Source organism: Myotis yumanensis, unplaced genomic scaffold (assembly GCF_028538775.1).
Source record: "Myotis yumanensis isolate MYYU_CA2020_CCGP unplaced genomic scaffold, mMyoYum1.0.hap1 SCAF_2, whole genome shotgun sequence".
Lineage (NCBI taxonomy): Eukaryota > Metazoa > Chordata > Mammalia > Chiroptera > Vespertilionidae > Myotis > Myotis yumanensis.
Window position 1 is genome coordinate 2950620 of NW_027223753.1, and position 17116 is coordinate 2967735.

Sequence of the window (17116 nt, forward strand, 5' to 3'; positions counted from 1 at the left end):
CAGAGGGGGCAGAGGGAGGCTCCCCGGGGAGGAAGGGCGGAAGGGAGGGGCCACAGGCCTGGGGGCAATGGACGCAGACCCTCTCCCGCTGCCAGGTGCCTCCCGGCCGGACGCTCGCACTGTCCACGTGGCCGGGGAAGGCTGGCGCTGTGCCCCTCGAGGCCGCCCACAGGAAGGGGGCACCTCAGGGCCTGGGTGGAGGGGGCCGTGGCAGTCACTTGCCTGTGGCTGAGCCAGGGCCCTTGCAGGGAGCACTGGCCGGGGGACACGCGTGCAGGTGAGCCGCAGTGAGCTGGGATGCCCCCCCGCCCCCACCCCCAGAGCGGGTCGGCCGCGGCTGTGCGCATGTGCTGGAAACCAGACCCTCCCACCACCCCACCCCAATGCCAGGCTGGCCTGCCCCGGAGGGTTTGATGAGGATGGAGACTGGGGCTGCCAGGATGGAAGGGGCTGGGGCCCAGCCCTCCAGGGCTCAGAGCCAGCCATTTACAAGGTGAGCCTCCAGATCCTGGCCCCGGGAGAGCCCAAGCCCCTCGGGGCACCCCACCCCAGGCCCAGCCTGCCTGCCACTCAAACGGATTCTTACCCAGAGCGTCTCCCCAGGACGCCCAAGGCTGGGAAATGCCTCCGGGCTGAGCGTCAGACCGACGGCCTGGACGTGGCCCACCTGCCCCAGACCTGGGCCTTACAGGCACCACCAGCTGGCGGAGGGGCCAGGACCGTGTTCCTGGCAGGAATGAGGCGGGACGCCTGGGAAGCTCCGACCGGGGGGAGAGGAGGGGGCGCTGGAGAGCATTAGGTTGGGTCCCCCGCCTCCTGCTTCCCAAGCCTCTGGGAGCACATCTTGGGCACGTAGGGCCCTGCCCGGTGACAAGTGCCTGGATCGAGGCCTCTCCATAGACACAACCAGGGACAAGCCCATGCTCTGGGGGGGCTGGTTTCCTGGTTTCTCTGCATCTGCAGACCATGAGCTACGGGGGCGGCGGGGGGTGGGGGGCGGGCTCAAGGTGCTGTGACAGCCTCCCAGGGCCCAGGGCGGGGCCAAGGGCTCCCTGGCCACCTTCAGAGCTGCTGTGACCTCCCTGTAAATGCTCGCACACCTGTCCACAGCCACACCGGGCAGGTGGCCGAGACGCAGGCTCACAGCCGCACGGCCTCCCCCCGCCCAGGAGCACGCACTGGACCTGCTCCGCAGGGCAGCGGCCACGGGCTCGGAGGATGCTGACAGCCCCACCCCCTAGGAGGCCGCCCCTCCCTGCTGGTCCCCGGCCCTGGCAGGAGGGGAGAATAAAGGCAGGCCCTAACCGGGCAGCAGCCTGGCACTGGGGGCAGAGTGGAAGGCAGTGCAGACGGGACAGTGGGTGGGGCACACGAGTGCTCCGGGCAGACGCTGCAGGGCCGGGGCAGCAGCAGGGTTCCGGGAGCTTCCGTCCGTCCGTCTGGAGCCCGTTGACTGACAGACAGACAGACGTATGCGGGTCAGTCTCCTCCCGACGCCACTCAACTTTTATCAAGACAAACCTGTTCAAGTCTTCAATAGGAAAGTGCAAACGATGTACAAATAAATGAAGTCTGCGCTAAGACGTCGCCGGCAGGCGGCCGGGCACGGCCGTGTAGGGGGACGCTGTGTGGAACACGCGGGGTGATGAGGTGGCACTTCTGGCCCTGCCCCCACGTGATGGCATCACTCGGGTTCCCTTCTGGCCCCGGTGGCGCCGATAAAGGCAGGAGCTGTCCTCTCCTGTGGGGGTCGGGCAGGCGGCCCGGCCGGCGTGGCTGCAAGAGGCAGGTCACGGGTTACAGAGGTGGGGGGTCGGGTCGGCATTGGGTGCAGCACCCCACACTCTGTCACTGCCCCACCCACTGCCCATCACAAGCAGCTGTAATCAGAGGGGGGTCCCCAGCCAAGACCTCCCAAGTGCCAGAGAGCGCCCCAGCGATCAGCAGCCCCCGAGGCAGCCAGGCTGGAACCCTACCTCCACCCCCCTCACCCCCACCCTAAAGCCAAGTTCTTACAGGACCGACGGGCTTGGGAGGCAGGGTGCACTGGATAAGCTCCCTCTCCAGCCCCCCCCACCCCCCGCCACTCTCCTAGCCCCGGGCAGGGAGCAGAGCGAGATGAGAGGTGAGTCTGGGGCGCCCACTGCTCAGCTGGGCAGTGGAGGGAGGAGGCGGCGCAGGCCGGGCAGGCGGTGGTCCCTGACTCACGCAGGGACAGACATGTGCACATAGGAGCACGCCCCTTTGCGCCCTGACTTCCCAGCCTCCCGGGAAGTGTCCGGAAGGAAGCCTGGGCAGACGCACTGGCCCCGAGATGGACCCCAGGGCAGAGGGGGCTGGGGCAGGGGGCTCCAGGCACGTGGGCGAGACCCCAGGAGCCCCAGAGGCCGTGAGGCCCGCATGGCTCAGGGGTGAGAATCAGCGTGTGGACAGGGCTGATTCTGGCCAGGCCTGAGCTGCCGGCTGAGCTGGGGACGGAGGGGACCCTGGAGCCAGAAGCAGCCTTACCTCAGCGGGGAACGAGCGTTGCGAGAGAGGGAAGCCGCGGGGCCGGCTAGATATCTGTGGGAAGAGAAAACCTCTGCTCGCCCAGGGCGGGTTGGCCCGCGGGCACCCGGTGCATGCTGCCCGGAGCAGACGGGCACCTACCGGTCACATAGGGCCCCAGGGGCATCTGGTTGTAGTTGACGATCCCTCCCGGTCCGGGGCCCCGGAAGTTGGGCCCGAAGCTGCTGTTGTACATCTGGGAGGAGCCGAAAGTGCCCTGGAGGCAAGGACTCGGGTTTAGAGCTCAGGGTCCTGCCCCGCAGACCCACGCCCACACCCACGCCAGGCGCGCTGGGGGCCTGCGTGAGGGGCTCGCCCGGACCCTGACCTGCGGGGTGGTGGGGTCGCCGGCTCGGTTGGTCAGGCGGCTCAGGATGCTGCGCTCCGACATCTGCAGGCGGGCGGCCACCGGGGGGATGCGGGACAGCATGGAGGGCAGGCGGGTCACGTCCGCCTTCATGTCACTCAGCAGCTCCTCCAGCTGGTTCAGGACTGGGAGGAAGGGGAGGTGCGGGCTGGGGGCCGCTGGGCGGTGCTCGTTCACAGCCTGTCACTGCGCCCCCCGAGCAGCTCCCCGCCCCGCCCTCCCAGGCCCGCAAAGCAGGGACACACCACCAGGGAGAAGACAGGGGTTCCCCAAAGAGCGTCTCCCAGGGGCCCCCCGTTGTAGAGAGGGAGCCAACACGGGTTTCCCCCAGGCCCGCAGCCCGCCTCCTGGCTCCCACCACGCTGGGGACAGGGTGGAGGGCCACAGGCAGAGAGGCCTCAGGCAACGCCTCCCTCCCAGACAGCAGGGGCGCCCCTCCACCAGGGAGCCCCTCCGCCAACCAGTCTGGAGCCTCCTGACGATTTGGAGAAGGAGGGTCCAAGGTCTGAACGCGGGAACTCGGGCCATGACCTGAGTGTCCGTGTCCCCATCTTTAAAATGGGTGACAACCCTCACCACCTAGGACGTTATGAGGATCACAAATCGTATTTCAGGCTCATCGTCAGGGCCTGAGGGACTGGGCGATGGGCTGTCCCGTCCTGGCCAAGAGGCTCCGCCCTTGGCTGACGTTCTGACCCGGGCCCAGGTCCCCATCAGCGCCCGCATCTCTGGCCAGCGATGCACTGGGCAGGAGGACGGTGGGCTCAGCCCACGGGGCGGGGCGTGGGCGCTCACCCTTGTGCAGGACGGCGTTGGCAGGCTTGTTCCCAGCGAGGGACTCCTTGGACAGGTGCTGGTGGCTCTCGGCAAGGCACTCCACCTCGGCCAAGCGGGCGTTCAGGGCCATGGCTGGGTGGTTGGGGTCCTGGGTCATGTTGAGGTACGCGGCCCTCCGGAGCTGCTCCTCGATGACCAGCGCCTGCTCCAGCAGCTGGGGGGGGGCGGGGGGGGGAGGCACGGGGGGGGGGGGGCCAATGAGCGTGGGCCTGGCCCCTTCTCCACCAGCACCACCCCTGTCCGGGACCCTGAGCAGAAAGGAGGGAGGAAGGACACCCTCCCACTCAGCCGTCCATCCTCATCTTATCACGGTCACCGCGGAGCACCCACCAGCTGCACCGTCACCCAGAGCGGGGCCACGCGCCCAGCGGGGCCTGACCCAGGGCAGGGGCCCAGCACCCGTGAGTCGATGATGAAATGACTCCCCTCTGTGGACAGCCTGGTCCGCATCGGGCATATGGGGAAGGGGGCTGCTGCTTGCTAACCCCTTAGCCCGCCCCTCTTGCAGCCCCGCCCCCCATGACCTCTGACCTTGAACCTGCGGGCCAGAAACTTGTTCTTCATCTCCAGGTAGTTGCCCTTGTGGATCTCAGACTTGAAAGGCTCGTTGAGGATCATGTATCTCGGGTCGTTCTGGATGTCCTGCCAGCGGGCGTAGCCGTGCCTGGGTGGTACTGTTAAGGACAAACCTGGCCATGGGACCGGGGCGGGGCGGGGCGGGGGTGGGGCGGGGTCAGAGTCCTGGCTGCATTCTCGGGCAAGTCATGACCTCGGCTGCAGGATGAGCATGTTGATGACATGACAGTCAGCAGACGCTGACAGGGACCCACTGGGCACAGACACGGCGCTGAGGCTCTGAGGGCTGCATCCCAACAACCAGGCCGGGGCGGGGGCGGGGGAGACACGTTCAGGTTCTAACCCAGCACCTGGGACTGCCCTCGTTTGGAAACAGGGTCTTTGCAGATGAACTCAAGTTAAGGGGTTCATACTGCCCGACTGGCATGGCTCATTGGTGGAATACCAATCTATGAACCGGGAGGTCATGGTTCGATTCCCGGTCAGGGTACATGCAACCCAGAACATGTCCAGGTTGCAGTTTGATCCCCAGCAGGGGGCATGCAGGAGGAAACCGATCAATGACGCTCTCTCATCATTGATGTTTCTATCTCTCTCCCTCTCCCTTCCTCTCTGAAATCAATAAAAATATTTTTTTAAAAAGAAGAAGAAGGAAGGGTCATACTGAGTTAGGGTGAGCACGTGTCCTTATAAAAGGAGATTTGAACACAGACACAGACACGCAGACAGGAAGATTGGGGTGATGTAGTTTCAAACCGGGGGGTGGAGGGGGGCGGGGATGGTGGCCGCCCCAGAGCTGGGGAGAAGCGAGGAGGCGCCGCCCCTGAGGTGTCCTGCGGGAACAGGGGACAGTTTCATGCCCAAGGTCCAGCTGTGAGAGGCAGAGTCAGGATCTGAACTCAGGCAGCCTGGCTCCAACACCTTAGCCTCCATGGCAGGGATCAATAGGCCATGGCCTACAGCCTCGTTTTGTAAATAAAGTTTTATCGGAACATGGCCACGCTCACTGGTTACGTGCTGTCTGTGGCTATTTTCGCTACCAGGGCAGAGTAGAGTGGTCACCCAGCAAAGCCTGCAGTGTTCACTCTCCACCCCTTGCAGGACCCGTCTGCCGGCTCCTGTCCACAGCACTTTCCTCTCGTCATGGCAACCAGCCCCGCGCGAGGCTGTCACGAAGGCCAGCTTGCTGGGGCTCCTCTTGCCTCCGGGAGGTCTGTGCTCAAATGCCACCTTCTCTAATCACCCAATGGAAATGCAGCCCCACCCCAAAGCCCCCTGTGCCCCTCCCTGCTCTATCCGGTTCCCCCGCACGCTGCTAGCTCATGTGTTCACCATCTCCCCTCAGTAGGATGCCAGTTCCAGGTGGGCGGGGACTGGGGGCGGCATCCTCCATGCCTGGCACATGGTCGGTGAGCGACAGAGTTGGGAGGAAGAGTGAAGCAGCCCTCAGGGGTCATTACTGGGAGGAGGTGACGTCTGTGAACATAGGAATTAGGACCATTTGCTATGGAGTCAGATGGATGGGCTGTGACTTCTTAGCTGTGTATCTCTGGGGAAGTCACTTGGCCTCTGAGCATCTGTTCCTTCCTCTGTATAAGGGGGATCATGTAGTGCCCCTCATGGAAAGTTGCTGTGAGGATAGAGTGAGCATTGAGGGTAAAAGGATGAGCTACTGCTATTAGGGTCACCATCATCACCATCACCATCATCACCATCATCACTATAACCATCACCATCACCATCATCACCATTACCATCATCATAATCATCATCACCATCCCCATCATCATCGCCATCATTATCATCACTATCACCATCATCACCAACATCAACATCACCATCATCACCACCACCATCATCATCATCATCATCACCATCAACACCATCACCATCACCACCACCACATCACCATCATCATCATCACCGCCATCATCACCATCATCACCATAACCATCACCATCATCACCATCAACATCACCATCACCATCATCACCATCATCACTATCATCATTGCCATCATCACCACCATCACCACCATCATCATCATCATCACTATCACCATCACCATCATCACCATCACCACGATCATCACCATCATCATCATCACCATCATCATCACCGCCATCATCATCATCATCACTATCACCATCACCATCATCACCATCACCACGATCATCACCATCATCATCATCACCATCAACATCATCACCATCATCACCATCATCATCATTGCCATCATTATCACCATCACTACCACCATCATCACCATCACCATCACCATCATCACCATCACCATCACCATCACCATCACCATCATCATCATCGCCATCACCATCATCATCACCACCATCATCATCACTATCACCATCACCATCATCACCATCACCACCATCATCACCATCATCATCATCACCATCAACATCATCACCATCATCACCATCATCATCATTGCCATTATCATCACCATCACCACCACCATCATCATCACCATCATATCACCATCATCACCATAACCATCACCATCACCACCACCATCACCATCATCATCATCACCATCATTATCACCATCATCACCATCATCATCATCATCACCATCATTACCATCACATCATCATCATCATCACCGCTATCATCACCATCATAATCATCACCATCATCCCCATCATCATCACCATCTTCATCATCACCATCATTACCATCATCACCATCTTCATCATCACCATCATTACCATCATCACCATCACCATCATCACCATCATTACCATCATCACCATCATCATCATTACCATCATCACCATCACCATTATCACCATCATCACCATCATCATCACCATCACCATCATCACCATCATCACCATCATCATCACCATCACCATCACCATCATCACCATCACCATCATCATCACCATCACCATCACCATCATCATCACCATCATCACCATCACCATCATCATCATCATCACCATCATCACCATCATCATCATCACTGCTATCATCACCATCATCATCATCACCATCATCATCATTACCATCATCACCATCATCACCATCATCACCATCACCATCACCATCATCATCACCATCATCACCATCATCACCATCACCATCACCATCATCATCACCATCATCACCATCATCACCATCACCATCACCATCACCATCACCACTATCATCACCATCATCACCATCATCATCACCACCACCATCATCAGGAAAGGGGCCCTGGCCCACACACCTCGTGTCCCTCCCCGAGGTCCACAATGGAGCAGGCCCAAGTCCTGCGCAGCCTGGCGTGGCAAGGATACGTCACGATGCCTGCCAACAGCCAGTAGTCATGGCGTCGGTGCCAGATGTCATAGACGTTCCCCGAGGACACAGCAGCCGAGGACACGGCGGCGCGCTCTTCGTTCTGCCACAGTGTGTGGAGCTCTAGGACGCCAGTGAAGGGGGACAGAATGAGGCACCCCGTCCCTCACAGAGGTGGCCCAGGAAAGCCTCTCCTCACTGCCTACCATCTTCCCACCCCGAGAGACTCAGTGTCACTAGGAAAGGTGACAATGCACTTTCATCAGCCATTCACACTTTAGTATAAAATACCCATCTGCCCAGACTCCCAGGACCCATGCGTCAGGAAGGCGGGACATCGACCACCCCAGCTCTGCCCACCACCCCACCTAATACCTGTGAAGCCCCCATCTGCAATGTTGAACATGAATTTGAACTTCCCGTTCTTGTCTTCCTTCTTCCCCTCTTCATCCTCCTCTTTGTCACCATTTTGCTGGGTTTCCATGGGCTCCTTCTCCTCAACTTTGGTGTCATCTATGGGAGGACAGACCATGTTCGTTTATCCCCGAAGGCACTGCTCAGGGGTCTCTCTGCCAGGTGCTGGGGACCCAAAGGCTAGTGGGGACACATCTCCTGTCCTCCAGGGGCTCAGAGAGGGGTTTTAAACACACAAGCACACAGGGCTGGCTCCTGTCCAGGCGCCCCTCCCCCACCGAGTCAGGAAACGGGGTAGGGCACCATGAGAAGTGCAGTATATGTTCAAGGAAGGCAGTGTGGCCTTAGGGGTCTGAGCAGGGGACACCTGTTCTAGAACATCCCAGCACCCAGAGGTACACAGGCCTCTGGCTGAGCCCCAAATGCTCCAGGCCCAGCTCATGACCAGCTCTCCTTCCTCCTGATGGCGGCTGGGGCCACAGGAGGGGTCAGGAGAGAGCGGGGGACCTGTCCCCTGTGGGGCAGCAGGTCAGTTCCCACCCATCAACTCCCACCAGGGCCTAGCGCCAAGCCCAGGAGGCTGCGAAGTCCCCACAGGGTCCAGACGGCGTCCTCAAGAGACCACAGGACACAGGGCAGCACGCGTGTGCAGGAGCCCGCACCTGGCCTCAAGTCGCTGCCGTCCCCTCTGCTGTGAGCCAGGCTCAGCTCCAGCTTGTCCAGAACTTTCTCTTTCTCGGGAAGCACTTCTGCAAGACAAACGGTGCTCATGGGTGGGGGGCCGGGAGGGTAGCTCTGCGTTAGCCACGCACGGAGCCCTGTGCCTCAAGGAAAACTCCTCCAGGGAGGTGGGCGGGGCATGGACACCCCCATCAGCAACTCGCACCCATCCCAGCAGCACCCCCCCAAACTCCTAAAGACACAGCCTGGAAATCCGCCTACCACAACCATAACCACAGCGCCCAAAGCTCTGATCGAAGCAAACCGACAATGAGTAAGGACAGGAACACGCTGAACAACATGACAAGCCTTAGAGCAGTGGTTCTCAACCTTCCTAATGCTGGGACCCTTTAATACAGTTCCTCATGCTGTGGTGACCCCCAATTTCATTGTTACAATTGAAAATAATTAAAGCATAGTGATTCATCACAAAAACAATATGTAATTATATATGTGTTTTCCGATGGTCTTAGGCGACCCCTGTGAAAGGGTCGTTCGACCCCCAAACGGGTCGCGACCCACAGATTGAGAACCGCTGCCTTAGAGCCTCACACCCCGCAATCACGCGTCTGTAGGACAGATGTTCCTTCCAAGCACACGTGAGCGCTGACCAAATCTGACCGCATTAGGCAGAAAGCAGGTTTCGACAATATCACACAGAAGCAACGCCACGCCCACGCGTGTTTTCACGCCGCAATGCAAACTGAGCTTGAAATCACTCCTGAAAAGCAAGCCCACGAACCCCAAACTCTGAGGAGAGCAAGCCCAGAGGAGAGACTGAGTCCTGGCTCCCGCTGGGGTCTAGGTGCTGGGGCGGAGCGAGCACAGCCCACCTCGCGGCCAGGGGACGGGGGGAGGGGAGCCAGCGGCCGCCCTCTCTAACCCGGGTGGGTGAGGTGGGAGACGGCGCTGGGTGGGTGCCTGGCTGGGTGGGTGCCTGGTTGGCTGGGTGCCTGGTTGGCTGGGTGCCTGGGGAAGCCCACACCTCACCTTTTGACAGCTGCTCCGGGGAGGGCTGGGCCTTCTCCGCCTCCTCCGGCCGCTCCTCTCGGGCCCTCTCCTTGCCGTCTGAGCTCTCCTGCCTGTCCTCACCCTCCGCTCTGTCCAGGGCCGTCGGCAGGGCCTAGGGAGGCAGGTGAGGCCTCGGCAGGAGGGCAAGGCCAGGAACGGGCTCTGGGCTGGGACCCACGCTCTTGGCTCCCGACCTGCTCCTCCAAACCCAGAGGCCCGAACGGGAGCCCTGAGGAGTTCTGGGCCAGGCCTGAGAGGCCCCTGGACCCCGCCCACCCCTGCCCGGGGCCCAGACACCCACGTCGCCCACACCTGGACTTCCGGAGGCTTCTTCGGCTTCTGCACCCCCAGCTCCTTCTCATCCAGGTAGCCCAGCGGGGCTTCCATTTTGTCTGCAAGGTGAAGGGGAAGGGGTGAGGCAGGTGGGCTCGGGCGGGGAGCAGGGAGGCGGAGTCAGTTCCCAACACACTGCTGAGTGGAGGGACTCGTGGGAAGTGGCATGTCCACAGCTCAGGTGAGTAAGTGACTTCCTGAGGTCACCCCGGGCAGGAAGCACACCCAGGAGTGGCCACCTCCAGGACACACTGTGCCCAGAAGCAGGGTGTCCTCCGAGGCACCCACCCTCTCAGGGCCTCCCCTGCCACCTGGGGAGGTAGCTGAGGGCTGCCCAGGCCTGAGAGGGAAGGCTTCCACGTGAGAGAAGGCGTTTTGCCCAAATAAATCGGGATCACCAAAAAGACACGAAGAGAGAAAGAACCCACGGAGATGGGCAGCGCGCCTGAAAAGACCTTTTCTAAAGAGGCTGCACCAAGCCCACGGCACCAAGAGGCTGTCCTCAGGGGAAGGCAGATCCACCCACTGCCCACCACCAGCACGGCCTGAAGCAAACCGTCCGGCAGCAAACGCTGCTGAGCCGGCGGAGTGGCACCGTGAGAAGTTGGGGGGGCAGTTCCTCAAAAGTCACACCCCAGGACCCACGCTCCGAGGCCCAGCTGCACCCGAGAGAAATGGAAACCCGCCCACATCACCACTGGAGCACAGAGGCTCACGGTGGCATTATCCACGGCAGCCAGAGAAGCAACAGCCCAATCCACCCGCGGGCGAAGGGACACACAGCTGGGCAGCCGTGCGGGGATGTGATCCGGCCATAAGAAGGGATGAAGGACTGCCGGCCGGTGTGGCTCAGGGGTTGAACATCCATCTATGAACCAGGAGGTCACGGTTCCATTCCCGGCCAGGGCACATGCCCAGGTTGTGGGCTCGATCCCCAGTAGGGGGCGTGCAGGAGGCAGCCAATCCATGATTCTCTCTCATCACTGAGGTTTCTATCTCTCTCTCCCTCTCCCTTCCTCTCTGAAATCAATAAAAAAATATTTTTTTTAAAAAAAAGGAAATGAAGTACTGACACGCCCCCACATGGATGGGCCTTGGCAACATGAGGGAAGCCAGGCATGAAGGCCACAAATGCATGATTCACATACAAGCAACGTCCAGAACAGACAGACCCCTCAGCACAGTAAGTAGATTGGTGGCTGCAGGGGCTGGGGCACTGGGGAGAAATGGGGGTGACTGCTCATGGGCACGTGTGTGTTCTGGGGGTGAAAAATGTTCAAGAATCGGACAGAGGTGATGGCAGCACATCGGATAGAGGTGATGGTGAACATACCAGAAACTACCGAATAGCACACTTTGAAAGGATCAATGTTGTGATGTGTGAGTCACACCTCCACGCTGTCATTAACAAGAAAAGTCTCAGGGGAGCAATTCCGCAGACAGAAGCTTCAGGGGAGGGAGGCGCCCTTTGTGGGTGAGCAGAGGACTCGGGGTCTCCTGGGGCCTTGCCCCTCCCGGGACCCAGGTGCCCTCCCCCCTTCGTCCCAGTCAGACCTGGCAGGCCCAGCGGGGTGGGCAGGAGGTGAGCGGGGCTGGCGGGCACGGGCGTGTTGGGATCTGAGGAGACAGCCTCGCCCAGCTTCTTGCCCTCGGAGCCCTCGGGGACCAGGTCCGGGGTGCTGTACCTCCCGTTGACGAGCTCGAACTCCTGGACCTGGGCCGGGGAGGGCGGAGGCGGGCAGTGGTCACAGCTCAGACGTAAGGGCCGCAGAGCTGCCAGTGCGACTGGGGGTGCCCCAGGCTCAGGGAAGATGTCACCTCTGCCCCAGGTTGACCAAGCCCCACGCCAACCCCAATCTCCCTGGTCCTCTGCCCTTTGACCTGCCACCCTGGCCTCCAGCACCCCCAAACCACCCCCCAGAGAGGCATTCTGAGCCTGCCTCTGCCCACTGACCCCTACCCCCCCCCCCCCCCCGGAGCATGCCAGGGCCACGGGCAGCCCCAGAAGGGCCCTGAGCTGACTCACCCACCTTCTTCCTCACCAGCGACATGACGCCGATGCGCGTGAGCACGTGCTGCCTCGAGAGGCCCTCGCGGGGCACGCCGTCCGCAAAGGTCTCGGCGCCATCAGCCCCCGGCTCACACAGGTGCCGCATGAAGAGGGACACATAGGCTCTGGGGTGGGGGGACTGGGGCTCAGGGAGTGGGGGGCCGGCAAGGACCCTCTGCGAGGGCTGGCAGGACCCCGGGGAGCCCACCCTCCCCCACCTCCCAACCCGGCCCCCCTCAGGGGGAACCTCTAGGACAGCCCGGCCCAGCCCAGGCCTGGAGCCAGCCCCCCACAGACCAGAGAGCAGTGAATTCCCCAGGCCTGAGCCTGGCAGGAGCAGAACCTGCCGGTGTGCGGGCCGCCCCGCTGGAGCCTGGGCCCCCCCAGCCCCTTTACCTAAACTCCTTCTCGCTCTTTCCCCGCAGGTCCCGCACCAGCCAGTGGGAGTTGAAGGCGTCCTGGGGCGGCATGCCCCAGCGCATGATGGCGTTCAGAAAGGCCTTCCGCTGGCGGGCATTGAAGCCCAGCACCTGGAGGGCGGGAGCCGAGAACTCGGGATGGGGGCAGGGAGGGGGCAGGGAGGGGGCAGGGAGAGAAGGAGGGCACAGAGAGGGCAGGCCTAGACCCAGGGTCCATCCTAGCCCCACCTCCACTTGCTGGGACCCTGCACAGACCCCCAGGCCCCCCACCTCCCGCCTGGCCTCCACCCCCCGGGGGGGCGGGCAGCAGGGGTGAGCTTTTTGCTCCAAGAGGGACAAGATAAATCTGGCAAAGGGGAGCTGGGCATGGGGGGGAGCTGGGCATGGGGTGGAGGACTGGACATGGCGGGGAGCTGGGCATGGGGGGAGCTGGACATGGGGGGGAGCTGGGCATGGGGGGGAGCTGGGCATGGGGGGGAGCTGGACATGGGGGGAGCTGGGCATGGGGGGGAGCTAGGCATGGGGTGGAGGACTGGACATGGGGAGGAGCTGGACATGGGGGGAGCTGGACATGGGGAGGAGCTGGGCATGGGGGGAGCTGGACATGGGGGGAGCTGGGCATGGGGGGAGCTGGACATGGGGGGAGCTGGGCATGGGGGGAGCTGGACATGGGGGGAGCTGGGCATGGGGGGAGCTAGGCATGGGGGGAGCTGGGCATGGGGGGAGCTGGACATGGGGGTGTGCCGGGCCCCACCTCAATGTTGCCTCCTACGCGGGCGAGGAGAGGCGGCAGGGGCTTGTCCCGGTCACTCTTCAGCTGCCTCCGGGACTGACGCCGGCCACCTGGGGAGCAGCCCCCCCACCTGTCAGCGGGCCCAGAGCAATCGGACACCACCCTCTCCAACTCGCCCAGAACGGGGATCCCTCGGGACGACCCGAAGCTGCTCTCGAGCCTGTCACCGCGCCCCAGAGCCCCCCAGGCTGGCCGCCGGCTCCCCGCGCAGCCTCGCCCCAGCCCCGGCCGCAGCAGCGAGACTCACTCTGCCCTTCTGGCCTTTCCTCAAAGTCCTCGTCCTCGTCCTCGGAGCCGATGGAGTACTCGGACTGGTTGTCCGAGAGCTCGTCCTGCCACTCTGGGGGCAGCAGGGGGCACGGGGTGAGGTGCCAGCAGCCCCCCGGGTCCCTACCCTCTGGGCCACGCCGAGGCCCTAAACCCCAGCCCAGTAAGTGGCTGTGAAAACCGCCTTCCTGGGAGCTCGCTGCCTAATATCAACAGCAACGCTGCTTCCCAAGGGCTAGACCATTCTCCACCCATTTTACAGATGGGGAAGCTGAGGCCTGCCCGGGTCACACCGCTGGCAGAGAAGTCACTGGGTCACCACACATCTTGTTCCCCAATCACCCAGCAGCCCACACTGGCCCCCAATTCCCCACAGCCTCCCACTCAGGCCGGTCGCACACAGCTCCTGCTCCCCGGCCCCAGGGGCTCCTGCCACAGGATCCCTCTCTGACCTGCCAGAACCCTGCCCCGAGGCCCTCTGCCCCGAGGCACCGCGCACCCTCCGAGCCGGACACACACCCTGGTCCTCCTGGGACGTGTCGTTGTAGTTGACCTGCTTGCGGATGCGCTTGCCCTTGCCCAGGTTGCGGGCCAGGTCCTCCTGCTGCTGCTCGTAGTGGTGCCGGAGCAGCTTCTCCCAGTAGTCGGGGTCCACATTCTCCTCCTGCTTGATGATCTCCCGCTCCACCTCCTCCTGAGATACGGGGGGGGGGGCGGGGGGGGGGATGAGGCGGGGTGGGGGGGCGGACAGCTGAGGCAGGGCCAGCAGACACAGCCACAGGGGAGGGGGGCGGGCTCCAGGGAGGGCAGAGCCAGCAAACACAGCCGCCAGGGGGCCCAGGGAGGAGGCCTCCCTACACCTCCCATTTAGGGCTCAAGGATGAATTGAAAAGCCTGCCTCCTCCAGGAAGCCTTCCCTGATCAGCCCAGCTTCCTGCCCCATCAGTCACCACCATCCTTCCGTTCATCCCTCCATTCACTCCCCAAGGATTCCCAGGCCATGTGCAGAGTGGAATGAGCCCTGCCTGCCCTCAGGGGCTCCCAGGTTCTAAGGGAAACGCTGTGGGGGACAAGCAGCACCACGGCTGCGTGGCGGGTGCTGGGCTGAGGGGAGTCCCAGGAGCTGGCCTTTGGGGGAAACGGGTTTGCGGAGAGGACAGGTGTGGCCGGCGTGCCCTGAAGGAGTGGTCCAGGGGGGCCTGATGCTGGCCCTGAGGGGGAGAGGGCAGGGGGGCGGGGGGGCGGGGCAGCGGACAGGGCTGGGAAGGCCTTGGACACCAGGCCCCGGGGCTGCATGCAGGAGTGGGCCGGGCCAGGACCTACCACGCCGTCCTCCTCGCGCACCACGTACTGCGCCACCTTGAAGGAGCTCAGGTACTCGTTCATGTTCTGCAGCTCCGTGTCGTCCGTGGCGTCCTGGTTGCGGTCCAGCAGCTTGGAGATGGCCGCATCGTCATAGTGGATCACGCTGCTGTCCTCCACGTCCTTGTTGTCACCTGGGAGAGGCAGGGTGCAGAGTCGGGGCGCAGGCGGGGTGCCCAGGAGCCGCGGGGCCCCCTCGAGTCCCCACCACGGTTCTTCCCAGTCCCCGCAGGGGCTGCAGCGAAAATGGGGACCAGAGAGCGAACTCTCACTGCCACGGCCCCACTGCCCCACTGCCCGCCACTGGCAGTCACGGGCAGTCACGGGCATGCAAGGGGGAGGGGGAGCAGGGGACACGGCAAACGCCACGAGAAGCCTGGTGCCGGGAAGGCCTTCTGCAGGCGCAGGAGGGGCTGGGGCAGGGGGGGGTACCTGGCGGGGTGCTGCCATGCTTCTTCTTGGCGCTGGCAGCCAGGGCGCCCCCCTTGGAGGACTGGACATCGGGGATGGGTGTGATGGGCCTCTGGCCCTGAGACATCATGCCTGTGGGCAGAGGCGGGGGGGCTGCAGGCCGGGGACAGTGCCCAGAGACCCGCCCTGGCCCTGCCGCTGGCCAGGAGACAGGAGCGGGGGGCAGAGGCGGGGGGGCTGCAGGCCGGGGACAGTGCCCAGAGACCCGCCCTGGCCCTGCCGCTGGCCAGGAGACAGGAGGGGCGGCAGAGGAGAGAGAGGCTGGGGCTGGGCACCCCCAGGACCGACACCCACCCTCCACGTCGTCCTTGAAGAGCTCCTCGGTGCCGAACTTGAGGATGTCGTCCAGCTCCTGCTTGGTCATGGAGCCCGACTTGGAGCCCAGGCCGGGCCGCACCACCAGGTGGGTGAGCATCATCTTGCGCTTGGCCACCTGCGTGATGCGCTCCTCCACCGAGGCCCGCGTCACGAAGCGGTAGATCATCACCTTCTTGTTCTGCCCGATGCGGTGGGCGCGGCTGAAGGCCTGGGGGTGACCTGCGGCTCAGCGCCCGGGGCTCCGCCGAGGGCCACGGCCGGCACCACGGGGGGGGGGGGGCATGCAGGTGTGCTCGTGAGCGTGCCCTGCGTGGGACGGGCCGTGGGGCTTTGCGTGGAGACGTGCATGCGCCAGGGTCGCTGTGCGCACTTCCCGCATGCAGCCTCGCAGGGGCCTGGGGGCCTGTGCAGGTGAACTGGCGCGGGTGTGGGTGTGCAGGGGTGGGTGCGAGGGGCGGCGTGGCCAGGGTGCTGGCTGCAAAGAAGCCACAGGGGCTCTGATGGGGCTCAGGGGAGGGGGGGACTGCCCCTCTCCGGGAGGGAGCCAATGGGGACTGCCGGAGACGCACGGCCACCCCGTGAGGGCAGCGAGGCCGGAAGCTGCCCAGCAGGATCGGAGCCAAGGCTCTGTGCACCCGGCCGGCGTCAGGCACCCAGTGTGATTGCATCTTCGTGGGCGACTGCATAGGTGCACACACCTGTGCGTGAGACACCGGCCTGTGTGTGCCCCTAGAGCAGTGATGGCGAACCTTTTGAGCTCGGCGTGTCAGCATTTTGAAAAACCCTAACTTAACTCTGGTGCCGTGTCACATATAGAAAATTTTTGATATTTGCAACCATAGTAAAACAAAGACTTATATTTTTGATATTTATTTTATATGTTTAAATGCCATTTAACAAAGAAAAATCAACCAAAAAAATGAGTTCGCATGTCACCTCTGACACGCGTGTCATAGGTTCGCCATCACTGCCCTAGAGCATAGTGTCCAATGTGTGTGCATGCATGTGTGTGCGTGAGTGTGTGTGTGTATGTGCGTGTCCCTGCCCCGCAGGGAGTGGCCAGGGCTCCTCCCTCCCAGCCTCCCCATTCTTTCCCACCTGCTTCACTGCCCCTTCTCCCTCTCTTCATCCCCCGCCTCCAGCAGGCCTTGCCCCCACTCTGTGCTCCTGTCCCATCCCAACCTGGCCCCTTTGGGTCTCAGGACTGACTCCCCCATCCTGCCTCCTCCATGGCCTTGGTCCTGGGGTGATGACAAACTGCTGTGTGTCCTTGGACACGTCCCCTGCCCTCTCTGGGCCTGTTTCTTTCTTTGTGCAGTGAGGAG

The 17116-nt window shown here is 62.4% G+C and overlaps 1 protein-coding gene across 3 annotated transcripts in view; it reads right to left on the reverse strand.

Annotated features, from left to right (window-relative positions):
• Positions 1 to 391: 391 nt before the first annotated feature.
• The window catches only part of CHD5 (chromodomain helicase DNA binding protein 5), a 50338-nt gene continuing 33613 nt past the window's right edge, over positions 392 to 17116 (reverse strand). For 2 of the 3 annotated variants that reach the window (XM_070403959.1, XM_070403958.1), the window contains exons 23-42: positions 15768 to 15999; positions 15435 to 15545; positions 14964 to 15136; positions 14160 to 14334; positions 13621 to 13713; positions 13335 to 13423; positions 12558 to 12691; positions 12142 to 12286; positions 11666 to 11825; positions 10091 to 10170; positions 9758 to 9890; positions 8710 to 8796; positions 8009 to 8146; positions 7633 to 7756; positions 4283 to 4415; positions 3710 to 3905; positions 2876 to 3039; positions 2650 to 2764; positions 2509 to 2562; positions 392 to 1776 (exon numbers count right to left, since the gene is read on the reverse strand). In XM_070403959.1, coding sequence (XP_070260060.1) covers positions 2555 to 2562; positions 2650 to 2764; positions 2876 to 3039; positions 3710 to 3905; positions 4283 to 4415; positions 7633 to 7756; positions 8009 to 8146; positions 8710 to 8796; positions 9758 to 9890; positions 10091 to 10170; positions 11666 to 11825; positions 12142 to 12286; positions 12558 to 12691; positions 13335 to 13423; positions 13621 to 13713; positions 14160 to 14334; positions 14964 to 15136; positions 15435 to 15545; positions 15768 to 15999 — 2490 coding nt within the window. In that variant the 3' untranslated portion in view covers positions 392 to 1776; positions 2509 to 2554. The remainder of the gene's footprint in view (positions 1777 to 2508; positions 2563 to 2649; positions 2765 to 2875; positions 3040 to 3709; positions 3906 to 4282; positions 4416 to 7632; positions 7757 to 8008; positions 8147 to 8709; positions 8797 to 9757; positions 9891 to 10090; positions 10171 to 11665; positions 11826 to 12141; positions 12287 to 12557; positions 12692 to 13334; positions 13424 to 13620; positions 13714 to 14159; positions 14335 to 14963; positions 15137 to 15434; positions 15546 to 15767; positions 16000 to 17116) is intronic. The other variant, XM_070403960.1, reaches the window with a different exon arrangement.